This window comes from Trichosurus vulpecula, chromosome 8 (genome assembly GCF_011100635.1).
Source record: "Trichosurus vulpecula isolate mTriVul1 chromosome 8, mTriVul1.pri, whole genome shotgun sequence".
Classification (NCBI taxonomy): Eukaryota; Metazoa; Chordata; class Mammalia; order Diprotodontia; family Phalangeridae; genus Trichosurus; species Trichosurus vulpecula.
Genome location: NC_050580.1, coordinates 168,432,706 through 168,458,118, shown reverse-complemented (window position 1 = coordinate 168,458,118; position 25,413 = coordinate 168,432,706). Strand labels below are relative to the sequence as shown.

The window sequence follows — 25,413 nt, the reverse complement described above, 5'->3', positions numbered from 1 at the left end:
AACATCTCAGTTTACTCTGAAACCTCATGTGGCCCAGTGGCATGAGCACTGGATTGGGAGTTCCTAGGCATGGGCTCAGGTGCTGACTCTGTGCCATGGTTGAGGTTTTTGCAGGGAAGGGAGCATGTCTATGATTTCACAGATATTGGGAGCTCTTGGTAAGGAACTTCCCTTCCAGTGCATACTTCTTCGCAACTTATAGTCTGACATTTGCCTGGGTCATTGAGATGATCAGTGTCTTGACCAGAATCACACAGCCAAGATGTCTCAGAAGCAGGATTTGAACCAAGAAGGGACACATCTCTTAACCTCTTTGCTTCTCAGTTTTGTCATATGTAATATGAGGAACTTAGGTTATATCATCTGTAATGTCTCTCAGCTCCATGACTTCTATGATCTGTCATTCATTATTCTATCACTTTCAAAACATCTGATCAATTTGATCAAGCCTGCTGTTTGGCATTGTATAGAGAAAACTTCTCAGTGGCAAACAGTTCTTGGTTCAACTAACAAAATGTGCAGAGACTTTCTCTCCTTCTGTCTCATAAAGGAGCCACTCTGATCCAAAGAGAAAACTAAAACTCAGATTGGCACCTCAGTCCACAAAATAACAGGATTGAGTAGAATTATCAAAATTCATCCACAGAGGAAAAGAAGAATGTAAGGATGTAAGCCCAGAATAATTTGATTACCTTTGGTAAAGAAAGGTCGAATAACTTTCCAGAGAGCTGGGTTGTTATTAAATATGACACCATTTTCATGCATTCCAATACACTGTAACCCAAGTTTGCTTCCAAATCTAGAAATATAGTGACTATGTTTCATTATATGGAACATACTTGAAGACCTGAAAAGAAAGAAAAAATAGAGAAAATTTTTATTATTAGGAAATTCTCTTTAACAAACATAGATAATCTTACAAATACAAACTGATTCATACGTATGCTTTCTGTCTTTTACAGAGTTGTCAAAGTGATTTTCCTTAAGCCCAAGTCTGACCATGCCACTCCCCTACTCAATAAACTCCAGTGGCTCCCTATTGCCTCAGAGATAAAGTTTAAACTCCGCTGTTTGGCACTTTACAACCCAGCCCTAACCCATCTTTTCAGGCTTATTATACATTACTTCCTTCCTGTACTTTACGGTCCAGCCAAATTAGCTTTCTCTCTCTTCCTCATTTACAGCAATCTATTTCCCATCTCTACGACTTTGTACTGTCTGTCACCTATGTCTGGAATGAATTCCTTCCTTACTTCCACATCATGGATTCCTGTCCTTCCTTCAAGGCATAGCTCAAATACTACCTTCTACACAGAGCCCTTCCTGTTCCCTTCCAGCTTCTAGTGATCTTTCTCCCTAAGTACTCTGTATTTAATTATCATGCATTTATATGGTAAATAGTTATATGTGTAGATATTATCTCCCTCTGAGAGAACAGTAATGACAGTAAGAATTGTTTCATTCTTTGTATCTGTATACCCAGCAGCTAGCACAGTACCTGGATCATAGTAGGCTCTGAATAAATGCTCTTGATTGATACTGAAGGTTCAGTTAGCTTTTTTAGAATACACCAGGAAAATGTTTAATGATGCTAGCTAACTGTAAAGAGATGTAAAGAGCTGGGGAAACAGTTTGGTGAAAAGAACAATAAGATGAAATGCAGAAGGGCCTTGAACTTATCCCAGGACATTTTAGTGAACAAAAAACCCCAAACCAAACTGAAACTTCCAAAATGCTGCTTGCTATGTGCAGGTTGGTGTCCTGCCTTCCTTTAAGCTTTCTGTGAGATTGGAGATCCATGTACTAAGACAACCCAGAAGATTCTCTATCCAGTGAGCAGACACTGGTGTGGTTGAGACCTCACTGGCTTAGTCTTATACCAAAAGTTGTCCCCCTAATACTACCTAATACTACTAATCTTCCGCTCATGATTTCTAGTCAAGTTTCGTTTCTTCTGTTCATTTTTGTGATAGATTTTAAGGGATGATAAGAGATAGGTAGAGAGTAAGAGGAGTTGCAGTGGTTGCCATCATATTTCAGCCTCTCAAGCTTGAAGGAAAGGGAGTTAGAGCATGGCCATCTCTGCATGACCGAAATAAAGTGAAGAATGGAGGTGGTGAAAAATGGATAGAGTGTGTATGTGTATGTACGTGTGTTTGCCATATGCCCTATGAGTTAACTCCTTAGCAACATCTCACATATAGATTGTTTTTTTCAGTCCTCCATTATCATTTTGGCTTTAGAGATCTGGACTGAATGTTCTGATGACAACAGTTACCAATCATGAGAAACTTACCCTACCTGAGCATTATTAGAAACAAACCGAATTTAAAGAATACAGTTAGCCCCTTATCACAGCATTCATTGCCCTTAGGACAACACCAGTTTCAACATTAATAATAATGATATTGATTATAATAGCTAGCATGTATATGATGCTTGGAGATCTGCAAAGCACTTGACATGTATTAGCTTGTCTGAACCCCAACACAATTGCGTGAGGTAGACGGTCTTGCTATTGGCATTTCACAGATGAGGCTGAGATGGGCTAAATAACATTAGATCATGTTACTTAAGTCTTTTCAGCAGCCCTCATCATACAAATGGACACATTTTTGTATGACAATGTAAACTGAGAGTTGTTTTTTAACCTAAATTATATAGTTACTTGCCTAAGCATCAACTTAAATATGTGCTATAAGGCAATTTCCTTCTGGTCAATCAACCACACTGAAATGCCTCATTTAATAAACATTTGAACTAATAGCAGAACAAATAAAGGAAAACAAGTAATTAAAGGCAAAGGTAATTTAAAGTCTAAAGACCTAAGGTCTAATGAACCAAAAATCTTTCAGAAAAAAGATTCCATCTTTGAATCAAAGCGCTCAGGGTTAAAGATACTATTCTCCTGCCTTCATCCCAAATGACCTAATTCATTAAACAATACAGAGTTTTCTAAAGCTTTTTCTCCTCTTTCACAAAAAAATAAAGATGACAAAAATTTCTTCTATTTCATTGTAGGGTCTTCCTTCAATATAGGCAGTATAGCAAATAACATAAAACTGCTGGCTCAAATGGAAAAGCTACCCTATATGGAGCCTGGACACCTCAAAACATAGAGATCAGAGATCCCAGGTTTACTTGCTACCTGCCCCAATATCACTTAGAATTATAGCAGAGATTTGGTGGTGAACTCCCTGCTCTCAAAAAAAAAAATCTGAAATGCAAAAAAAAAAAAGTTAAGCTATAGAGCAGAGCACAGCAAGAACAATTTAGGATACTTTCTGAATACGTAGCCTTTTTTTTGGCTGATGTCTCTAACTTTTGCACTTGCTTAAACTAAATTGTTCAGTGCAACTCTGTCACAGAATTGTCGATAATTTTTTTTTTGTTTTCTGTGTTTCCTTCAGTCAGTAAATTGTGCTGTTGCCTGAAAATAATGTCCAATAGAGGGAGCTAACATCTTAAAAATGCTTAAGAATCCAGAACAAAAAAGAGAGGGATTGCAGAGTTACAGATTCAGAGCTGGAGCTCTCCCTTCCTATCCAATCACCTTATTTTACAGTTAACTCGTCCAACATCACTGAGTTGTAAGCCGTGGAATCTACACTTGAACTTGGGTCTTCTAACTTCACATCCAACACTCTTTCTACTAAAAGAACTGGCGAAAAGCCTAGTGCACTGCCTCTGGAGTCAGAAGACCTGGATTTGAATCCTACCTCTATGCACACCATCTGTATGACCTTGGCAAGTCACTTGGACTCCCTCAGGCCTAGATTTCCTTAACTGTAAATGAGGGGATAAAATGAGATGGTCCCTGAGATTCCTTACAGGGCTATATCTATTACTTATAACCAGTTTCTGCTGCATACACACGCACGCGCGCGCACACACACATACACACACACACACACACATCTAACTTCTTTCAACAGAAGACCAGTAATTAACAATGTCATAGACAAAGTTCTTGAAATGAAAACATTTAACATGGTTGGATCGTATGTTTGTGGTCCCCCATCCCCCACCCCAGCCCACTCACCCAACACTCTGTGTTCTGCCTTGTGCTTCTGCACTGGCTGTTCTCTATACCTGGAATGCTCCTCTTCCTTACCTCCAGCCATTGGAATCTCTGCTCCCTACAAGGCTGGGCTCAAGCGCTACCTTCTTCAGGAGCCCCCTTTTATTCCCCCAACTTTTAGTGCTTTCTCCTCTAGGAACTGTATGTACCATTACAGACAGTCAGTATATGCATGGTCAATATGCACACAGTATATGCTGTACATACATAGTCAATAAACATCTACTAAGTACCTCCCATAAGCTGCACACATATATAAATACACACATGTTGTCTATCTACCCCGTTAGAATATAAACCCCTGGAGGTCAGGGACTGCTTTGCTTCTGGCTCTGTATTCTGTATCACCAACACTTGCGTAGAGACTGGCACAGAATAGGAACTTAAGAAGTACTTGCTAATTGATTGATTTTATATAGCCTGGAAATTTGATTGTTATGAAGACATTGGTCTGGAAAGACAACATGATATAATAGGTAGAATGTTAGACTTAGAGTCAGAAAGGCTTGGATTCAAATTCTGCCTCTGATAACTAGTTGTGTAACCTTGGGCAAGGCAGCTAGGTGGAATAGCAGAGGGACTGCTAGGCCTGGAGTCAGGAAGATCTGAGTTCAAATCCAGCCTTAGATATTTACAAACTGTGTGACCCTGGGCAAGTCACTTACCTTCTGTCTGCTTCAGTTTTTCCATGCGTAAAATAGGGATAATAGCACCTATTTCTCAGGGTTATTATGGGGCTACAATGAGATAATATTTGTAAAGCACTTTGCAAACCTCAGAGTGTTATGTAAGTGCTAGCTATCCTAGCCAACTAGGTAGTAGAGGGGATAGAGCACTGGGCCCAGAGTTAGAAAGACCTGAGTTCAAATCCAGCCTTACACACTTCCTAGCTGGGTATTACAGGGTAAATTACTTAATTTCTGCCTCAAATTTTCAACTGCAAAATGGGGATATTAGTGCCTTCCCCCCAGGGTTGTTATGAAGAACAAGTGAGAAAATATTTGTAAGGCACTTGGCATAGGGTAGGCATTTAATAAATGCTTTTTTTTCACTTAGCCTTCCAGGGCCTCAGTCAAACTATTGACTTAACTGAGTCATAGACAAGTTGCAATCTGCATTGGCAGAGGAAATTTCCACACCAGGAAGCCTTGAGCAATCTCTAAGTTCTCTGTTTGCCCAGCCCCGCTTCATTGCTCTTATAATATACAAAGCCTATGGAATTAGTCTTGCTTCTTTATAGCTTCAATACATTTCCAATGTGATGGGGAAGGAGACCCACTTAGCAATAAATGATCACATCAACCTGGTCCATTTAAGGTCATCCAAACCAATTCTGAGCCTACTTTAAGTCTCAGTGTTTGATCCATGTGTTTTCCTGTAAGGACAGAAGGGGTTTCCAGAAAGTACTTCTATTCCCACCACAATTCTATAGTAAGTTGGGACTAATCTGAACTGAGTAACTGGTTCCCTCCAAGTTTAGCCATAGCTTCCACGTAACCTTCAAACTTTTCAAAAAAGAGGGAAAAAAAACAACAAAATTTTCTTACAGAAAGAAAAAAACTCTTTAGTGTCAAAGCAGGGTCTTTCCAAGAGGTACTAGCAGCTCTGGATAAGATTTGAAGAGTCAGCAGGAAAAAAGGGAATCGAGAAAAACACTTTCTCTCCAGGAAGAGTTTCCTTCAACAACAGGGTGATGGTACCTGTGAAGTGATTAAAGGCAGCTTAGCGTGCATGTGAAAAGTTTGGGCAAAGAGGACAAGGAGAGAAATGGAGAGGTGGGGGAGGGACAAGGAAGGCTGTGAAGACATCACTGCTTGAAGAAGCTTCCCTGGCCTCATTATGGTTCACAGGAGTATAGGTTTAGAATGAGAATGGTCATCTAGTCCAGATTCCACCCTTTACCGATGGGAAAATTGGGTATCAGATAGGTTAAGTGACTTGTGTGTGTTGTTAATAAAACTCTCCTTCTGGGGATGTTGTCTAAGTTATTTCTCAAAATATTTCTTAAAAAGGAATAAAATTGTGACGCCCGCAAGTTCTTTCCTTCCAAAAGTAGGGCTGTCTGCAATCAGCTTCAATAAATACCCTAGAAGAGGAAGAACTTATTTAGGGAGTAAATGCTTGCTCTTGAATCTGCTGCTGCGCTAATACTTCCCTCAGAGACACTTCTTTATTCTATCTCTTTCCAGGGTCCACTCTCCCTCCACGACTCTATTTTTAACTAAACCATCTTAAAAGTTTGATTAAGTTTGATTGAACTCATTAATTGATTCCAGTAAGAAAGGTTCTCCGGAGTAATAGAGAAGGGCAGGTAAATTCCATGGTAGCCAGGGTTGCCTGGCAGGAAGCTCTCTTAGGCAGTCTAAATTCAGAACCTGGTACCGTTCTTTTTAGAAAGAACCTCCTCTCATGAAAGGCCTTGGGGGCTGGATCAACCAACACACCTTTGAATTGTGACTCAAACGTCCTCTAGCCCTTGGGAACTTGATAGATATCATCAACTCAGGTCAGAAATCCTGAAGTTAGTGGGATCATTTCCCCTACTTAATGAGGAAAGAAGGTGCCAGGGCAGACAGAGGCCCAGATGGGACAGACAAGGCATTGGGCAGGCAAGAGTGACTAAATGGTGAGTGGTAGAAGACTGAGCAAGCCACAGTAAGCGTCTTCATCTACCACCCAAAGTTCCAAATAGTGAAGGGGGCATTCTTAAGACGGTTGATTGCGTAAGTAGCCAAAATACTGACTTTCTAAATGAGTATAAATTGAGTGGTTCAGATGGAAAATTAGTTTTAACTTGTTGGCCAGAACTCTATCCAAGGTAAAAAAAAAAGGGCAAAGAAAAAATCAAACAATATGTTTTGGCTATTAAGGTGCTTTAGGGTGGCTATTTGCATTAAATCATATAAAGATTATCTAATGGGCATTTCTGGAAGCTCTACAATACCACCTGAATGTAAAAGAAAATAATCCAAATAGTCAAATACTTATAGACCAAGCTCAAACATCTGGATATTAATTTCACCTCCTCCCCAGTTTTCCTCCAAATGATTAGTTCAAGAAAGATATAGCTAAATTCCAGCTCTAACATTTGATAATTCTTTTAGACTATGAAGGTCTTATTTAGTACACTTAAGCAACAATTTATTAATTGATAGTCTTGACTCGAAGTAAGACAATTTGCAAAAGTGCTTTACTTACTTTTTTTTTAAAGCAGATCTATGATTTCATGGGCATAGGAAACTCTCTCTAAAAATGGGCACCAACACTTGTATTGCAACTGGTAGTCTTAGAGAGTTGCTATGGCACTAAGAGGTTAAGTGACTACCACCCTTCTTAAAATAATATTTTAAAATGCATAATAATAACAATAGCTAGCATTTATACAGCGCTTTGAGGTTTGCAAAGTGCTTTACAAATATTCTCTCATTTAACCTCACAATAATCATGGGGGGTAGGTTCTATTATTATCCCCATTTTATAGACGAGGAAACTGAGGCAAGATGCAGTTAAATTACTTGTGCCACTTAGCTGCCATGAAATTTTCAAAATACACAAAATATATTACAAAGAAAACCAATTATACTGAAATAAAGTTATCAAAATATTTTAAAAAACAAGTACATAGGCTCCAAGTTAAGAACTCATGGGGTAGATGATGTCTAAGGTCCCTTCCAGTTCTCCATCTATGTTGATTTTCATTTTTATATCACATTCATTTACCAGCCCACCTCTTCAAATTGAACCTTCCACAGAGACAAAGGAAAACAACAAAGCAAAAGTATCTGATCACAGAGATCAGGTCTGACAATATTCCGCAATATAATATTCTTCCCTGGTACTCTTTCCTCCCCAACCCCTCACGAGGGAGGAAATAAATTTCATTTCTATCTTCTATAGAACTTTCTTTGGTTTTCCTATCATCCAGGATCATCTTCCTTTGAGTGATCTTTCCATGTACATCATCATAGTCACACACACACGTACACACAAACGTTCCCATGTTTCTCTAAATTCCTCATTCATAATTTCATACTGCACAATAATATTAAATTACATTCATACACTATGGTTTTTTCAGCCCTGCCCTAGTGATGGTCACCCACTTTGTTTCCAATTCTTGGCTACCACAAAGAATACTGCTATGAATGTTTTGGTATATATTCAATCAGTTTTGCCTTTGATTTCTTTGAAGGTACGTGTCCAGAAAGAATATTGTTGGGTCAAAGAGTACGGACAGTGCAGACATTTTGTTTGTTTAGCTCTATAATGAAATCTAGAAAGGCTGGACCACTTCACAGCTCTCTCAACACCAACAACATTTTACAGATGAGGAAACTGGAGCAGACAGAAGCTAAGTGATTTGCCGGTTGTCACACAACTACTAAGTGTCTGAAGACAAATCTGAACTCGGGTCTTCCTGACTCCAGGCCCTGCTGCTCTATGCACTCTCTGACCTTTTCCCCATTTTCTGCTGCTTTCCAGGGTATGAAGTGAAACCTCAGAGTCTTAAAAATTTGCCCTTCCCTCACTATTAGTGGCTTGGAGAACATTTTCATATGGCCTTTTATAGTTTGCAATTATTTGAAAACTGTCCATATCTTTTGACCATTTATCTACTAGAGAATGACCCATTCTACTTTGAATAGTTTCAATTGCTAAGAAATTTTTCCCTAAAGGTAGCCTAAACCTACCTTTCTGCAACTTCCATTGTTCCTAGTTCTGTTCTCTGGGGTCAAGAAGAACTCGGTGCCTCTCTTAATGTAGCCTAAAATCCCATTAGCTTATTTTGGCTGCCATATCACAGCCAAAATTAGACCAGCATTAGAAAGGCAATTTGAACAATTCAGTCCCTCAAAACTTTTTTTCTCAGTAATTTATTTTTTCAAGATTTATTCAGAAATTGCTTTCTTCTGCCCATCAGGTGGACCATGTGCAATCCTGTTTTCCGCATAAGCAACCTGAGCTGAAAGATGCAGCTGGCTTGTTTTTCTGTGATCTATCTGTCCATTTGGAAGAACAGAGTAGTACAGAACTGGGAATACATTAAACTATTCCTCAAGCAAACTGGACCAGCCAGATTTGTTTTTGTTATAATCCAACAATACTGTTAATTCAGCTTTTAAAATTGGTTTTTAAAACCCTCATTAATATCTGTATTATACATCTACAAATCCTCAAGGTTTATTAAGAGAACAATTCAACTTTCCAACTATTTTGCCTATAAAGGTCTTGATTTAAGCAAAACCTAAATTATTCATTCTGTCTATACTGTTCAATTTTATCAGGTAAACTGCTCAGCTATGTACCTTATTTTACTTGTAATTACACAAGCACAGAAAACATCTTAAGATAATGAAATAACTATTATTCATAATAAAAAGCCCAAATTAAAACTTTATAATGTTATTTCTTAGAAGATTTTTAAAAATATTTACTTGCTTATAATGAGTGTCTCCTCTCCACCGATCCATACTCTCGTAAATTCACCATACATCTTATTATAATAGTTACAGGCACTGCCTATTCCCATCCATAGAAATCTGCCATGTGAAAGGAGGGGCCCAATTCCCATGCAGTAACCAGGACCTAGAAAAGATATTCAAAATATAATCACCATCTTAGCCCACCAGATGCTGTTTTTATATCATGCAAATTCTTTTACATCTGAATTCGAATGCAAATTCTTGAGTTCCCATGAAAATTTAATTAAATTAAATTTTAATTTAATTTAATTAAAATTTAATTTAATTTCAGCAGTATTACTTTGAAGAATTTTCCCCTTTCATAAATAAGGGATAATTAAGTAGATGAAGTAGTTCGATTTAATATCAGCCCTACTAAATGCCTAAATGAATTGGTGGACCGTTGATTTCTCATTTTGGATAATTTTTGTCTATTAGCTGATCATGTAATCTTAGTGGAATCTTAGTGGAAGAAAGATAGTTAAACCATTTTAATTGTCTAATAATGCTCCAAATCTGGCTTTTGTGCAAAAAAAAAAGTGACTGAATAAAGATTAAACTGAATGGTCATTTTGGAGTAGCCATTTCACAGATTATTGAATTACAAATCAAGTAAGTTCTACAACTTTGTAATGATAGTAAGGTCTATCAAAGCACATAATTTCACTCTTAAACACTGCTTTATTGGTAAAGGAGAACTTTAGGCTAAATAAAGTGGGCCAAAGAATTGAACAAATTATCCAGTGCCTGATCAATGCCAATATCAATGCCAGCCAATCTGGATAATCTGGGCCCAACAATTCATTCCCCACCCCAATACCCAAAGAACAGATGTTTTGAATTCAAATAATTGACTGAATTTCCCACTTCATATTGCTTATGCAGACACATCCAGAGAATTGCAAAGATATTTAATTCATCATACTGATAAAAAATTATATACTGTTCATTTCAAAGCACCAAAAGAAGTGATCTGAATTTAGCTAGTTGTAGTAAAGGTTTTTTTTAATTTTGAGATAGTTTTGTGGTTTTATTATAAAATAATCTTTCTAATTATCTTCCTTTTAATCTCAAACTGTCAATTATGTTACATTTAACGGGAAGGGAGTGCTATGAAACATCCTTTCCCTCACTAGCCTATAAACCCGAGGTTTATGGAATTAAATATACAAATATAGAATCATAAAACTTTGAAGCTAGATGATCATCTAGTTCTACCCCTTCATGTAGCAAATAAGGAAATAGAAACCCTGGGATGCAGAGTTCCCTGCCTAAGGTCAGAGAGCTAGCTAGTGGCAGACCTGGGATTAAAATCCAGGTTGTCCAATTCTAAGTTTGGTGCTTTTTTTTTTAACAATCTTGATAATATAAGCTTTGATCTAAATTATTTGAACTGGTTCTCTAGTTCTCAGTTCACCAAATAACTACCAATACTTAGTTTTACAATGGCTAGGTTAGAGTAGCCACAAAGAAAACCTTTCTTCCACCCCTTAAGAAGATAGCTGTCATTTTATAGCAGATAAAAAACAAGGAAACAAAATGATCATGATATATACACACAGGTGCACACACATGTATACACATACAGACATATGCAAATTTTAAAAATAAGAAAACAATATATGGTTGTTTCCCTATGGAAGATTTTCTTTTATAATATAGCACAAGTCTTTGAACTTAGCAACCAAGTTTTATATTTAAACCATCCCACACAATTCTAACAAAGAATTGATTAACCAGTTTTCATTAGTTTTTCATAAAGGTAGTTACTTTGTAACATGGACAATAACAAATTTCGAAGGCATTTTTATAATTAGATTCATGCATATATCCTAAGAGGTAAGATTTCCATGCATTTATGCTTCAGGGAATCATTTTAGGCTGTTCCTACATGGTGCTAAACATCTGCATGAAAACAAAAATCTATTCAAATATCTGGATGTTTCAACCTATATAATTTGATAACATCTGGAGATATGGAAAGAAATGAATGAAATACTAAATTTTTTACTTTTCATCCTAATATCTGGCATTGTATCAAAATAACATTAATATTTACTTAGAAAAATCACTTAAAATTTTTAAATGGAGAGATACAGCCAATAAAAGCCATAGTTTAATTCAGCAAACCAAGTAAAGCACTAGGAATTTATAGACTGTGAAACTAATAATCCCAATGAGGTTTAATTTCCTTGCTGATAATCACACAGAAATATCAGAAAGCTGATTAAGATTTTTTGCCCACTCAATTGTATGTCAACTGACCAAATTGTGCTCTTGCCAGAATCAGCTGTTAAACTAGCCCAAAGTACCAGGCTGAGGCAAGGGGAGAGGCAGGCAATTATATATTCAGGGGAAAATATTACATAATTATTTAGCTACTCTGCCAAGGCTAGGCATTTTGTTCTACCCTAACTTGCCTAGTTATCTCTGGCTGTGCAGACCAGACTTTCAAAAGCTTAATAAACATGCTTATGAACCACAATTACTGACAATATGTGACATGTTTTGAGAGTCCTGCCATGAGAAGTTTTAGCTAAAAACTAAAGACACAAATACTCACAGGAAATCACCTGGGTAATCCCCCAAACAACAGCTTTGTAGGGCTTGTAACTTGCAAAATCTGGATAATCGTCTCAATTTTCTAGTTTTCTCTCCCTATGGATTTCATTGTGGTGGTTTACAGCAGAACTTAAGATGGAAAATGGAAGGAATGGAGATAATTCCTCCCTCATTCTCTACCCCAGCACCCATCCAGCCTTGACCACTAAGCCTGACCACCCTTCTTGAGAAAGAGGAAAGGAGAGAAAGAGTAGGGTAGAGGGAAAAGAGGGAGGAAGGTTGGAGGCAAAGTGGGAGGGAAAGTTGAGAGAGCTGCTGAAGGCTGTCCAGAGTTCACCTCCCAAGAAAAAGTGGAATAAAATGAAAGCTGTCATTAAAAAAAGGAGTTGGAATTCAATTTTCAACATCCCCTCACTCTACCTCATCTCAAGCCTCAGTTCAAGAGGATACTCTTCCCAAATGTGCCTTAGGAAAGAAAGTGGAGTGTAGAACTGGGCATTTATATAGATGGTTTTAAAGGGCTGGATGAATTTTAAGAGTCCTGACAACTGACTTAAAAACAAAAATTTGGCTTGGATTGTCTAGAAGACTACTTCAATTCTACAGTTCACTAGTAGGACCCTGGCTATAGGTTTCACACTATGTTAGTGGCCTTTTATTATGCCTTGACACTACTGTGCAAGATTTTTTCCATCTCTGTTGCCCCAAAGCCCAAATAAACTTTCTGCTAAGCTACAAAAAGAAATACTTCCACCTCCATTTTACCTGGTATTAAGGAAGTGTCTTCATAACTCCAAACCATGAGGAGAAAGCAGCTGAGAAGGAGGATGGGCATAGTAGCAGCTGGCATTGCCTCAGGTACCATGCCGGTGAGGTTGTAATGCATTGGGTTGAGCATTTCCAGGATCATCTTGTCTTTCTTGCCTTCAGGGAATACTGTTTAAAAACCTACAGAATGGCAGAAATTATGGAGAAGTCCAATGTAACTTTAAGCTACAACTCACATTCCCCCTGCAAAGCACCTTATGGTACAGATATCCCCACCAAATGCAAGCTTTGATTTATATGATTGGACACTTAGACAAGACGAATTTGTGGTTTCAAGTCAAAACAAGCAATTAGAAGATAGACTCCTTGGCTTGAAATAATTTCTGACCTTGGTAGTCTTTCTCAGGTTCTTTTAGACACTTGACCTGATAAGGTTTTGATATCTTTAAAATTGCCCTTGAGTTAGAAGAGTGACGTGAACACCAGCTAGGGCACCAAATTTCTAACCAAAATAAAAGGAGATGCAGTTCATTCCAGAGATTGAATCATCTCATGAGCTCAGCTGAAGGTTCTATTTTGAAAATCTGCCTTTCAAAACAAAAACCAAATCCTTCCCCCCCAAACCCCTTGTCCAAACCCAGGTTCACAAACTGTGAGCTTCCAAGATAGATGTTGCTTCTTAGGGTGCTGGAGGGATTTTATTCAGGGCCCTCAGATGATTTAATTTGAGCTCAATTCTACAGTTCTCACTCAGAAAAATCTCTTGGCTTCACTGAGGTCCAAAATCTTTAGGACATTACTGAATCTTAAGCAATACCAATGGGAGCCACTAGTAGGCCCAAGTCACAGATAAAAGAGAAAAGAGAAAAAAAAGGAGAAAAAAGAGGGGAAGGAGAGGAGAAGAGGGGGATGAGAATATTCTAGGATTATATTCTAGGAAATGGTAGGATGCTAACAACTAACTGTCTTATAGGCCACTCAGTGAAATCAATGCCACATGCCCTCTCTAATAGAGCAACCACATTTTATTTTTACTTTCTGGTTATCCTGTGTTATTCATAGGTATACTACTCAATCTGTCTTTTTCAATATAGAAGCTTTCAATAGAGGCTTATGCCATCTGGGCTGTGAGAATATAATGTTACAGGCCCTGGTCTAAGAGGCTCAGCTGCTTAGATAGATCAATGTACTGAGGAAAGACACAAAATTAAAGTCTGTGGTTTTCTCAATGGGATAGGCATATGCTACAATGTTTGACCGCATTTAGGAATTGTCCCAGCTTGGGTGATTAAGAGGAACTCTGCAGTAGACTTAGGCAAAATCTATGAAATACCAAAAAACATTCATGAAATCTCAATAATCCATGTGTTGTGAATACACCAGCTATCCAAACTGCTTGAAATATAAAGATTTTTTTTAAAAAATCAATCTGTTTTTTCATACATTCATTCTATGAACATATATTGAGTACTTATTATGAACATGGCACTATGCTGTACCCTAATCCAGGCTCACAGATTTAGTGCTGGAAAGCATCTTAGATAACTAATCTAGACTCTTCATTTTGCCAATAAGATTCTGAGGCCCAGAGAGGTTAAGATCATGCAGCTGGTAGAGCTGGCATTCAAACTCCCGTTGTTTGACTCCAAATCCAGCATTATTTCCATAGTACAAGGCAGGATACTTTCCCCGCAATAAGACCTCGCTGGAATGCATCATACATGGTATGCTGCTGTTCAGGCTTTTCAGTCATGTCTGACTCTTCATGACCCCATTTGGGGTTTTCTTGGCAAAGATATTGGAGCGGTTTGCCCTTTCCTTCTCCAGCTCATCTGATGGATGAGGAAACTGAGGCAAACAGGGTGAAGTGCCTTGCCCAGGGTCACATGGATAGAAAGTGTCTGAGGCCAGATTCAAACTGGGGAATCTTGACTTCAGGTTTAGGACTCTATCTGCTGTTCCACTGAGCTGCCCCTTGGTTACATGGTATAGGAAATTCATCATTTGAGTGGAATAAACCTCTGGAACCATCATTAAAACTAGTTGCTTGTTTGATAGGGTTTGGTTTTTGTGGTTGTTTCATTTTGTTTTTATGTTCTAATTTCTAAGGTGAAATTGTAGCTGATTTGGAATAATTTCTTTGTGCCATTGTGATGGTGTTAGAATCTCTTTTTTAAATGCATTAAAATGCAGTAGGTTGAGGGAAAGGACAAACAGGGGGCCATAATCAATAAAGTTAGGTTCTCGCTTATGTCACTGACTTCATACAAATTTCAGTTTTAGTTCCAGGAATAGAGATAGAAGTTAGGAGCAGGAGGATTTTTTTTTCTCCTTTCTTATATTGTTTCTATATTCTATCTCACCTCATCAGGGTATCTGGGTAGTATCACTTTTAAGGCAAGACTATGAAGGAGTACAGTTTTTTTGACATCTCCCCTAACCCAAACCTTTCTCTCTTTCCATCTTTCCTGTTACTGTTGAGTGGGCCACCATCCATCCAACTAGTCACCCAGAATTGAAATCTTGGCGTTATGTTAGACTCCTCACTGGAACTCACCATCCAATCTGTTGTCAAATCTTAGTTTTATTTTCACAACATCCCCTCCCTCTGACACTGCCACCACCCTGGTAAGGCCCTCATTGCTTTAAGCCTGGACAATTGCCTTCTGATTAGCCTCTATGCCTCACGCCCTTTGCCTCTCTAATCCATTCCCCCCACTCAGCTGCCAAAGTGACTCTCCTAAACTCAGGTCTGACCATATCAATCCACCTCACCCTCCTCAGTAAATGCCAATGGTTCCCTATTACCTCTAGAAGCAAACAAGCCCCTCACAACCTGGCTCCTTCTAGTCTTCTTACACTTGACTCCTTTCCAATGGGGGAGTACCCCCCAACCTGTCTAAACTAGTCTATTTTCTGTTCCTCACATGCGACACTCCATCTTACACGAATATACATTTTCACTGGTTCTCTCCCATGCCTGGAATGCTCTCCATCCTTACCTCCAACTCCTAGCTTCCCTGACTTGCTCAAAACTCAGCTCAAATCCCACTTTCAGCAGGAGGCCTTCCCTACCCCCAGTCTCTTCACTTGAAGAATACCTTCCATTTATACTGTACATGTACATCCATGGTTGTTTGCGTGTTGTCTCCCCTACTAGAAAGTGAGTTCCTTGAGAACAAGAACCAAGTTTTGCCCTTTCTTGTGTGTTCAGTGCTTATATGTTTGACACACAGTAAGTCCTTAATAAATTCTTCCTGACATCTCTCCTTTTGGCTCAATTTCTCCTACCTAGCAGGCCCAGGCCTATTTTGCATGTCACTCCTTGAGGCCTGCATTTTAGTTTTTAAAGTAATTCCAAATACAATGCTAGCTGCTAAGTAAGGGCTAAAAGTGTTACATTTCCCCAAAATAGTTGCATTTAGACTAGGAAGTGTTAAAGGCAGAAAAGCCTTCCCAAAAGGAATACAAATGATAAGGAAGGGGGAATATTTGAGGACAAAGAAGAGCTTCCATGGCGCCTACAATCCCATCATGTAAATGACTAAAGCCGTCTCTGTGCCTGGACACCACATAGGCAGATGTTTGTGTGTAGCTGAGTGTAATGGTAATGTAAATTTGAAGACCTTTCCCACCCATTAATAGGCCCATGCAACCTGCTTATGTCATAGGAAGCCTAAGTCACATGTGATGGTAGAAGCTTGCTGAATGTGAGGAATTAAAAGGGTGGAGCAGGAAATGCTCAGAGTTGTTAGAGCTGGGGGAGAGAACAGATGTGTGTTAGCTGTGCTGTGAGTGATTGTTGGTGGCAAGGCCCCAGCATGGGGTGGGAATGGTTTTGAGATGGAGTTGTTCTCTCCTGTGACAATGTGTATTTATTTCTTTTCTGCTATGATGGATTGGACTTATTGGGTTTCAGATCTAGTTCTCTGGTGTCTGAATAAAAAGTTTACTTCTTCTTCCTTTTATATGGACAGTCTCTTATATTTTGCAATACAGAACTACATAGGTATATTTACAATTACTGTCTATATGGTGATTATTGCCTTGCTAATACACTGAACATTCAATATCTCTCTGGTGTCTCCCAAATATTGACTAATAAAGAGAGTCACCTACCTATCTTACGTGTAAGTACTGATCAGCTACTGCCAAAGTTGTTCATTAACATAATATAAGTGAAAGGCAATATATAAATTCAAATTGTCATTACTATCACCTATGTGGGTAAAAGACAACAGATACCAGAATCCCAATAAAAGTAGCATAAATTCTAAGTTCACACGGCAGGGGTGGGGGGGGAATGGGGGGGTAAAAGACACAGATGGAAAGGAACTTCTAGGCCATCCTCATTTTAGAGATGAGAAACTGAGGCCCAGTAAGAGGTTTAGAGACTTGTCCAAGGTCACACAGCTAATAAGTCAGTGGAGCTGGGATTTGAACCTAGACCTTCTTAGTCCAAATATTGTGTTCTTTCCATGGTGCTGTGCTGCTTGCCAATTCCCAAGATGAAAATACTGAATTTGATGAAAAGGCCCCAACCATCCAGATAAGAGGTGAAAAATTATAGAAAAAAATTTTTGTCTCTCCCCACCTTATCTTCCCAGTGAAATGAGTGGAACAGTGGAAAGAGTGCTCGATTTAGAGTCAGGAGTCCTGGATTCAAATCCTGGACTTGCTATTCACTATCTGAGTTTGGGTTAGTCATGCCACTTTTCTGGATCTCATTTTCTCACCTATAAATTGAGAGGGTTAGACTACGTAGCCTTTAAGGTCCCTTCTGATTCAAGATACACTAAAAATAAAATAATCTGAATCATTATATCTCAAATTCAATTCAACGAATAATTAGGTGCCCACTAAGTTGAAAGACTTTGAGCACCTAAGAAGTCTCAACCTGTGATTATACCTCAACCTGTATGCTGTGAGGAATTAAACTCCCTCCACCAATGTAGATCAGAAACCATCATGTAACTAATAGTCTTATACTCCTGGGCCACTGAGAATCTGAATGACTTGCCCATGGTCACATAGTCTTGTGTCACATCTAGGACTTGAACTTAAGTCTTCTAGATTCCAAGGCCAAACCTCTCAAGATGTTTATAATCTTTTATGTTAGGGTCTCTTCCCTTGTCACTCAAGCTAGACTTTAATTTTGTTGTTTTTTTTAAACTCCACACTTGGAAAAGAATCAGGAAAACCTGTGTTCAAGTCTCACCCCTGACATATATTGGCTTGTGTCACTTAATCTCTCAGTGCACCAGACAACTCTCTAAGACAATAAATTGCAAAGAAGGTTCTCATTTGCATTGATACATGGTTTCATATACCAACGGAATCTTTCAATCAATATTTATTAAACACCTACTATGTGCTAGACTCTATGCTATGCACTGAGTGTAGTTTTAAAATCATGGGTCTAATTAAAAACAAGTGTGTGGCTGAGATCCTTTTTAGTGTCTATACATGTTGGGGAAGCATTGATCTCAGTGGGCTATATGTGGGGACTGGGTTTCTGGATGCCTGGTAAGATTTAACTACTTGAAACTTTACCTCCCTCTGTGTGTGTGTGTGGGCACACTGAGATCCTGTGTCTGGGTGTGACTGAGACCTTGTTAGTGTGTGTGTGTATTGAGACCCTGATAGTGTATGTATATATCTGGATGTGATTCAGACCTTATCAGAGTGTGTGTGTGTGTGTACTGAAACCCTGCTACTGTATGTGTGTTTAATTAAGACCTTGTTAGTGTGTGTACGTTTCTGTACTGTACTGCATATGTCTGAGTATGACTAAGACCCTGTTAGTGTGAGTGTGTGTGTGTACTGAGACCTTGTTACTTTATGTATGTCTAGGTGTGACTGAGACCCTGTTAATGTGTATATATATGTACATGTACTGAAACCTTGTTATTGAATGTGTATCTGGGTATGCCTACAATCCTGTTGTGTGTATGTGTGTATGCTGAGACCCTGATAGTGTATGTATGTGTCCGAGTATGGGTTTGTGTGGGTTTGTGTCTGTCTGTCTATACTGAGACTCTGTTACTGTATGTATGTCTGAGAGTGTGTGTGTCTTTACTGAGACCCTGATAGTTTATGTATGTGTCTGAGTATGACTAAGACTTTGTTGGTGTGTGTCTCTGTCTGTACTGAGACCCTATTATTGCATGTGTGTCTGAGACTGTTAGTGTGCATGTGTGTGTCTTTAATGAGACTCTGATAGTTTATGTGTCCGAGTATGACCAAGAGCCTGTTTATGTGTGTATGTGTGTGTGTGCCTGTTTGTATTGAGACCCTTTTGCTTTACATGTGTCTGGGTATGACTGAGATCCGGGTATGTGTGTGTCTGTACTGAGACCCCAATAGTATGTATATATTTGTATCTGGGTGTAAGACCTTGATTGAGACCCTGACGGTGTATGTGTGTGTGGATGTGACTGAGCCCCGTTAGTGTGTGTGCGTTTTACTGGGTGTGTGTGTGTGTGTGTCCTCGTACTGAGGCCCTGATGGTGTGTGTGTGTGTCTGGGTGTGACTGAGCCCCGTTGGTGCGCGCGCACGTGCACGGGGGGGGGGGGGGGGGGGCAGGGTCGGGTTGGGCAGGCCCAGGGGCTCGGGACCCCGACCAGACTTAACTGCTGGAAGCTGCAGTAGCCCCGGTCCCTCTCGGGGCCGCAGGCCTCGAGGCCCCGCTGGCCCGGCTCACAAGCGCCTTCTGAAACGGTCCTGAAGGCTGGAGGCCGGAGGCCGCCGCGGGGCAGGGGCATCTTGGCCAGGCCCCGGGGAGACCCCGAGTCGGGAGCTCCTGGTGCCCATGCTGTGTGAGCGAGGGCAGGGGCCCGTCAGTCCATGTGGGCCCCGTCCGGCAGGGCAGCCCCAGGTCGGTCCCCTCTCGGGTCCCCCGGCAGCGGGGAAACGGCGCCTCGCCACGTGGGTTCTCCCTCCTACGGCTGCCCTCACGTGGGTGCCTCCCCTCTGCAGCCCCCTGGGGCCGCTGGCCTAGAACGAGAAGGGGTCTTAAGAGGCTGGCAAGCCCTCGTTTTACTGGTGAGCCATTAAAGGACTGTCCCAGGACCACCCACCCAGCTAGTTAAATGGCAGAGTCAGGATTCAAACCCGGGTCCTTCCCGTTCAGCCCTCTTTCCGGTTTGTCCTCGGGTCCTCGGATTCAGTGTTCAGAGCTCTTTCCACCGTGGCCCCAGGCCAGCTTCCTTGGGATCGCAGGATTTAGCGCCGCAAGGGCCCGAAGGGACATTGCGCAATCCCTTCCCCTCCCCCCACTGCTTTGCAGATGTGGAAACTGCCATCCAGGAACGTTCGTTCGGCAACTTGAACAAAATCCTGAAGCTGGAAGAATTTGAAATCAGGACCATGGGTACGAAACATTGCATATCCTGCCATACTGAATTGGTTAGTTCTGCTGAATTGCTTTCTTCTTTGTTTTTCTTTTCTTGTTCCTGGATTACTGCTTATTGTGGACAGGAGCGAGGAAGGATATATTTACTCCCCTCCCCCCCCCAATCAAGATATTGATAAAAAAAAATTGTTTTTGGAAGGAAAACACACACACACACACACACACACACACACACACAGAGCCAGAGACAGTGACAGACAACAGCTCTTCTAGTCTGACCGTTTTAGAGAAGTTTTAGTATGTTTCTGTAGTATGAAAGTGATTGAGGCACCAAGCTGGGTGTCTGGGTGGGCATACGCTGGTGCTCCGTCTTTCTACCAAAAACCAAGGCAGCTGATACATGTGGTTCACCTTACCACACCTTCATCTTTCAAAAACTAAACAAAGTGACAACATCAGATCTGGCCCTGGTTCTGACCAACAAAGAGGAACTGTCAACCTTGTGCTGTTTCAAGGTTCGGAAACAACAGGACTAGTGGCTACCCCATTAGAGTATTTGTGAAAGAGAAGAGAAAAGCAGTGTATGCTTTGACTTGTACCCTAGGTTTGGAAAAAACAGATTTTAAACGGTTCAGAGAAAAAATAGGTAGGATCCAACGGTTTAATGTTTTGAAATGGAAGTTGGCTAAAGGGGGATGGGAAGTTTGCAAGAAAGAAATGAAGGTGCGCAGAGAGATGTTTCTGATGAGAAGAGAGGGGGTGCCTACAAAGACAATGTGGCTGCATAGAGAACTCATTTTTTTAAAAGCTCAGATTTTTGAAAAGATTTGTGTAGGAGAGGGAAGCAAGGGCAAGATTTATAGAGCATGAATACAAAAGAGTCGTACGGTCCTAGAGGCATTTTGTCAGGTGTGTGGAAGCACAGGATGGTCTGATACTAATGATGAGTGATAAGAATGGAATGAAATGGATGAATGAATAGATAAATAAGCTTTGTTTGGGGGCACAAGAAGGATCAAAGAAAGAATAAGACTGTTGCTTGGGGAAGACGGGATGATGATGATAGCAGATGATGGTTGCAAGACTAATCTACTTTACTTTTGTTTTGCTTTTCCAAGGAGAATGATCTTTGTACTGAGGAGGATAGAGCAAAAAGGGCTAATAGGGAATAGAAACCAAAGATAAGAGAGTTTAATTCACAACATCCTGTTGAACACTACTGTAGAAAACTGAAAGAACTGGCAGAAATGATAGCTAAGCTATTGTTGGAAATCATTGAACAATACTAGGAGAATAATAGAGGTGCTGTATGACTGAAGAAGGTCAAATGTTTCAACTTTTTTTTAATGTTTTTTTTTTTGGCGTGGCGGGAGAGGGAGGCAGGGCAATTGGGTTAAGTGACTTGCCCAAGGTCACACAGCTAGTGTGTCAAGTGTCTGAGGTCACATTTGAACTCAGGTCCTCCCGACTCCAGGGCTGGTGCTCTACTCCCTGTACCACCTAGCTGCCCCAAATGTCTCAACTTTTAAAAAAAGAAGAGTGTAGATTTTTTGAATTATGGCATATTTTATTTCCTGACAAATATCTAAAACATGTTATTGAGAGGATTTTTTTTGTGAACACTTAGAAAGGAAAGAAGTGATCGCTGAAACCCAGTGTGCATTCATCAAGAACAGATCATGCTAAAGTAACCTCATTTCCTTTGTTTTTTGACAATGTAGTTAGATTGGCACATAGATTGGAAGAATACTGTAGATATGGCTTTCTTATATGCTGGTACTATTCTCCCAACCCCCACTAGTACTTATCATCATCATTTTCATCATTGTTAATATTGTTATTATTATAGGCAATTTGGGCCACTAGAAAGGCCACTCTCCTTAGGGTTCCAGGGATGGTCCTGAGGGGTTGAGGGTAGTTTCTTATTTTTTTTTTTATGATTTTCACCACTGTGTAATGATTATAAGTTGATATCAATTAGCCAGCCAGACTTAATTATCTTTTAGAAAAGTGTACTCATTAAGGTGCTATGCTGTGTGAAAAATTGAATGAAATGAAATTCTATAGAGACAAATGTAACATTCCATAGCTGGATTTTTTTAAATGTAAACGTCACAATACAGAATGGGAGAGATGTGATCAGGCGATAATTCCCATGATTAAGGTCTTTGGATTCTTCAGAGAGTTCAAACTCAATATAAGCCAACAGTATGATATGGCATCAAAGCTAATCCTGTTTTCGTTAAGATGGGAATAATGTCTCAAACAAGGGGGATGGTAGTCCTGCTGTCTTCTCTCTGGTCAGGCCACATATGGAACACTGTGTTCAGTTCTTGGGACCTCATTTTATGAAAGAAATGAAATATATACAAAAGTGGGCAACCAGAATGGTGAGAGGACTAGAAAATATGTCAGAATTCACTTGAAAGAATTCAGAGTTTTAGCTTGGGGAAAAGAACTAAAGGGTGTATAATAGCTGTTTTCAATAATTCTGTGAGCTGTCATGTGGAAGGATGATACAATTTTTTTCATTTCTTTTCTTTTCTTTCCAGGAGTAGGAGTAATAATAGGTAGAAGTTACAGAAAAGCAGATTTAGGCTTGATATAATGACAACTGGAGAGCTACCCCAAAGTAGAAAGGACTGCTTTGTGGGTCCCCCTCATTGGAATGGTCAAACCCAGGCTAAATGATCACTTGTGGCTACAGGTGGATCTTATTACTTAATTAAAAAGCAAAGCAAGCTGTACCTAATAGAGACTTGTAGTTTCATGTGCAATCCTCTTTTTGCTGCACCCCCCACCCCGTTTTATGTATATACAAATGCCTGTTCTTTTTGGTCTCTTTGTTAAGTTCAAAATAAAAATAAAAATAATATGCATTTCTTAGGAATATTGTAGAATTGATTGTTAACCCAAGTACAAGTTGGGTTAGTTTGGTGGTCCTTCTCTGGTTTTATGAAAGTGCATATTGCATCTTTAAGAATAACTTAAAGCTTCTCTCTCTCTGGAGAGCTTACTGGCTAACCACCCCAGGAAGAAGTTTCTATTTACTACCTCTCTCCTCACCCATTTATTCTTTTAGCTTTTTCTCCCTATTTCTGGTGCCTTTCCCTTCCTCCAAGTGTCATTATACAGGTCAAGAAATGGATGAAGAGGGATTAAGAGATTTGCTCAGTCACATAGCTGAAAGGTAACTTAAAAGTCCAACCCCCTCCTTTTACACAGGAGAATTAGCTGAGGCCTGGACAGGCAACGTGAATTATCCAAACTCACAAGGTAGTAAACGACAAAGCACATATTTGAATACAGTTCCTCTATCTCTGAATCTTTGCACCTCATACTTCCCCACTGTCCCCTTTGTTCAGTGGCCAATAACTTTGCATTGGTCATCTTCCATTCCGGGAATGTTCTTCTTGCTCAATTCTGCCTCTTATAATCCCTGGCTTCCTTCAATATTCAGCTCAAATTTCACCTTCTGTAGGAAGCCTTTCTTAGCCCCCTAGCTATTAGCACCTTCTATTCTGAAGTCCAACTATTTTAAATGTATCTTGTATATAGCTATTCACAAGTAAATGTAAGCTCCTTGAGGGCTTCATTTTTTTGTATCCCCAGCCTCAGTACCTGGCACAAAATGTTTAATCAATACTTAATTAATTGTAATGGGTACAGGAATCCCAGTTATACTATTAAGGGTAAATTTTGGCCCAACTTACCTTTCTGCAATAATTAGGTTATTATTACTATTATTATTATAGGATTTTGTTAATTTAAAAAATACACATGTGTATGTGTGTATATATATGTATGTATAAATGTCTTTACATATATGTACATATATATGTGTAATAGTTCTAAAATGCTAGGATTTAGCACTTCAAATTATAGTTTCTCTAGTTAGTAAAGAGTAATACAGGCACATACCCTCAGACAAATGTTTCCCGTTCTATCTGACATTATGAATCCTGAGTCCTAGAAACACAATAGCCACCACCCAAACAGCCAGATAAAATTGCAAATGTTTCTAGCCTTTCCTTTCTGGTTTATCTCTTGTTTAATGAACAGTGTGAGGCCGGATAGAAGTATTGTGGCAGGGAGCAGGCAGACAACCCATGGCATACATTGGCTGAAGAGATAATGCAAGTGTTCAGGGCACCTTACCATTTACCACATTTATCTCTCTTCTCTCTATTTCTGTATCTCTGTCTCTGTTATCTCTTTATTTCTGTCTCTTTCCCGCAGTGAGAGACAGTGTGGCATAGTGGATAGAGCCAAGAAGACCTGGGTTCAAGTCCTTCCTGCTCATACTGGCTATATGAACCAGAGTACATAGTACATACCTTAACTTCTCACTGCTCTGGGCAGCTCACCGAAGACCAAGTTGCAGAGAAGTTTCCAATCATGCAGGACTTCTCCAAATCAATTAAGCCACGTCTCCAGTCCTCTTTCCTCCTCTCCTTTCCGTTCTTGCTACTATCTACATTTGCCTTTCTCCTGTCTTCTTTTCTTTTTACCTGCTCCCATTCCTATGCTTTCTATCTCTCAGTAGCCCCCATGGGCATTTTTAGACCAGGGAAGGAAACATAATATTAAGCACTTAGTATGTGCCAGACACTTTAAAAACATTATCTAGTTTGATCCTCACAATAACCTATTATTATCCCATTTTATAACTGAGGAAAATGAGGCAAATCTATGTCTTGCCCAAGGTTACACAGCTAATAGGTATCTGAGAGCAGATTTGAACTCAGATCTTCCTGACTCTAAGACCAGGATTCTATCCACTGCACCACCTGGATGTTTCTAAAGGCAACTAAATTAATTATTAAATAAACAAGATTTAACTTTATACTCCCAGTTCTTCCCATTATTGACTACTTCCCTTCAAGTGTTCAGAGATCTCAGGCTTTCTTTAAAAAAAAAATCTATCCAAAAGGGGATCTGAAATTTGAATGCAATCTACAGGACTGATAATAGGTTAATAAATTCCCCAAGGAAAATTTATGTTTTAATAGGGATCAAAGCCTAACACTAAGAGGAAGAAGTCCCTGTATTCAAATTTAGGTGTAATCTAGCAGGTGGAGAATAGATTTAAAGCCCTCTGAAGTTAGACCTGGAAGCCTACAAACGTTGGCCCAGAGCCATTGTTCCAGATCTGATGGTAGCACACATCAGAAATAAAAGAATT

General features: G+C 39.6%; 1 protein-coding gene across 1 annotated transcript in view; it reads right to left on the bottom strand.

Annotated features, from left to right (window-relative positions):
* The window catches only part of LOC118829296 (aromatase), a 34,493-nt gene extending 14,385 nt beyond the window's left edge, over positions 1–20,108 (bottom strand). The window contains exons 1-4 of the mRNA XM_036736304.1: positions 19,954–20,108; positions 12,871–13,053; positions 9,517–9,667; positions 693–847 (exon numbers count right to left, since the gene is read on the bottom strand). Of these exons, the coding sequence (XP_036592199.1) occupies positions 693–847; positions 9,517–9,667; positions 12,871–13,015 (451 nt within the window). The 5' untranslated portion in view covers positions 13,016–13,053; positions 19,954–20,108. The remainder of the gene's footprint in view (positions 1–692; positions 848–9,516; positions 9,668–12,870; positions 13,054–19,953) is intronic.
* Positions 20,109–25,413: the final 5,305 nt, after the last annotated feature.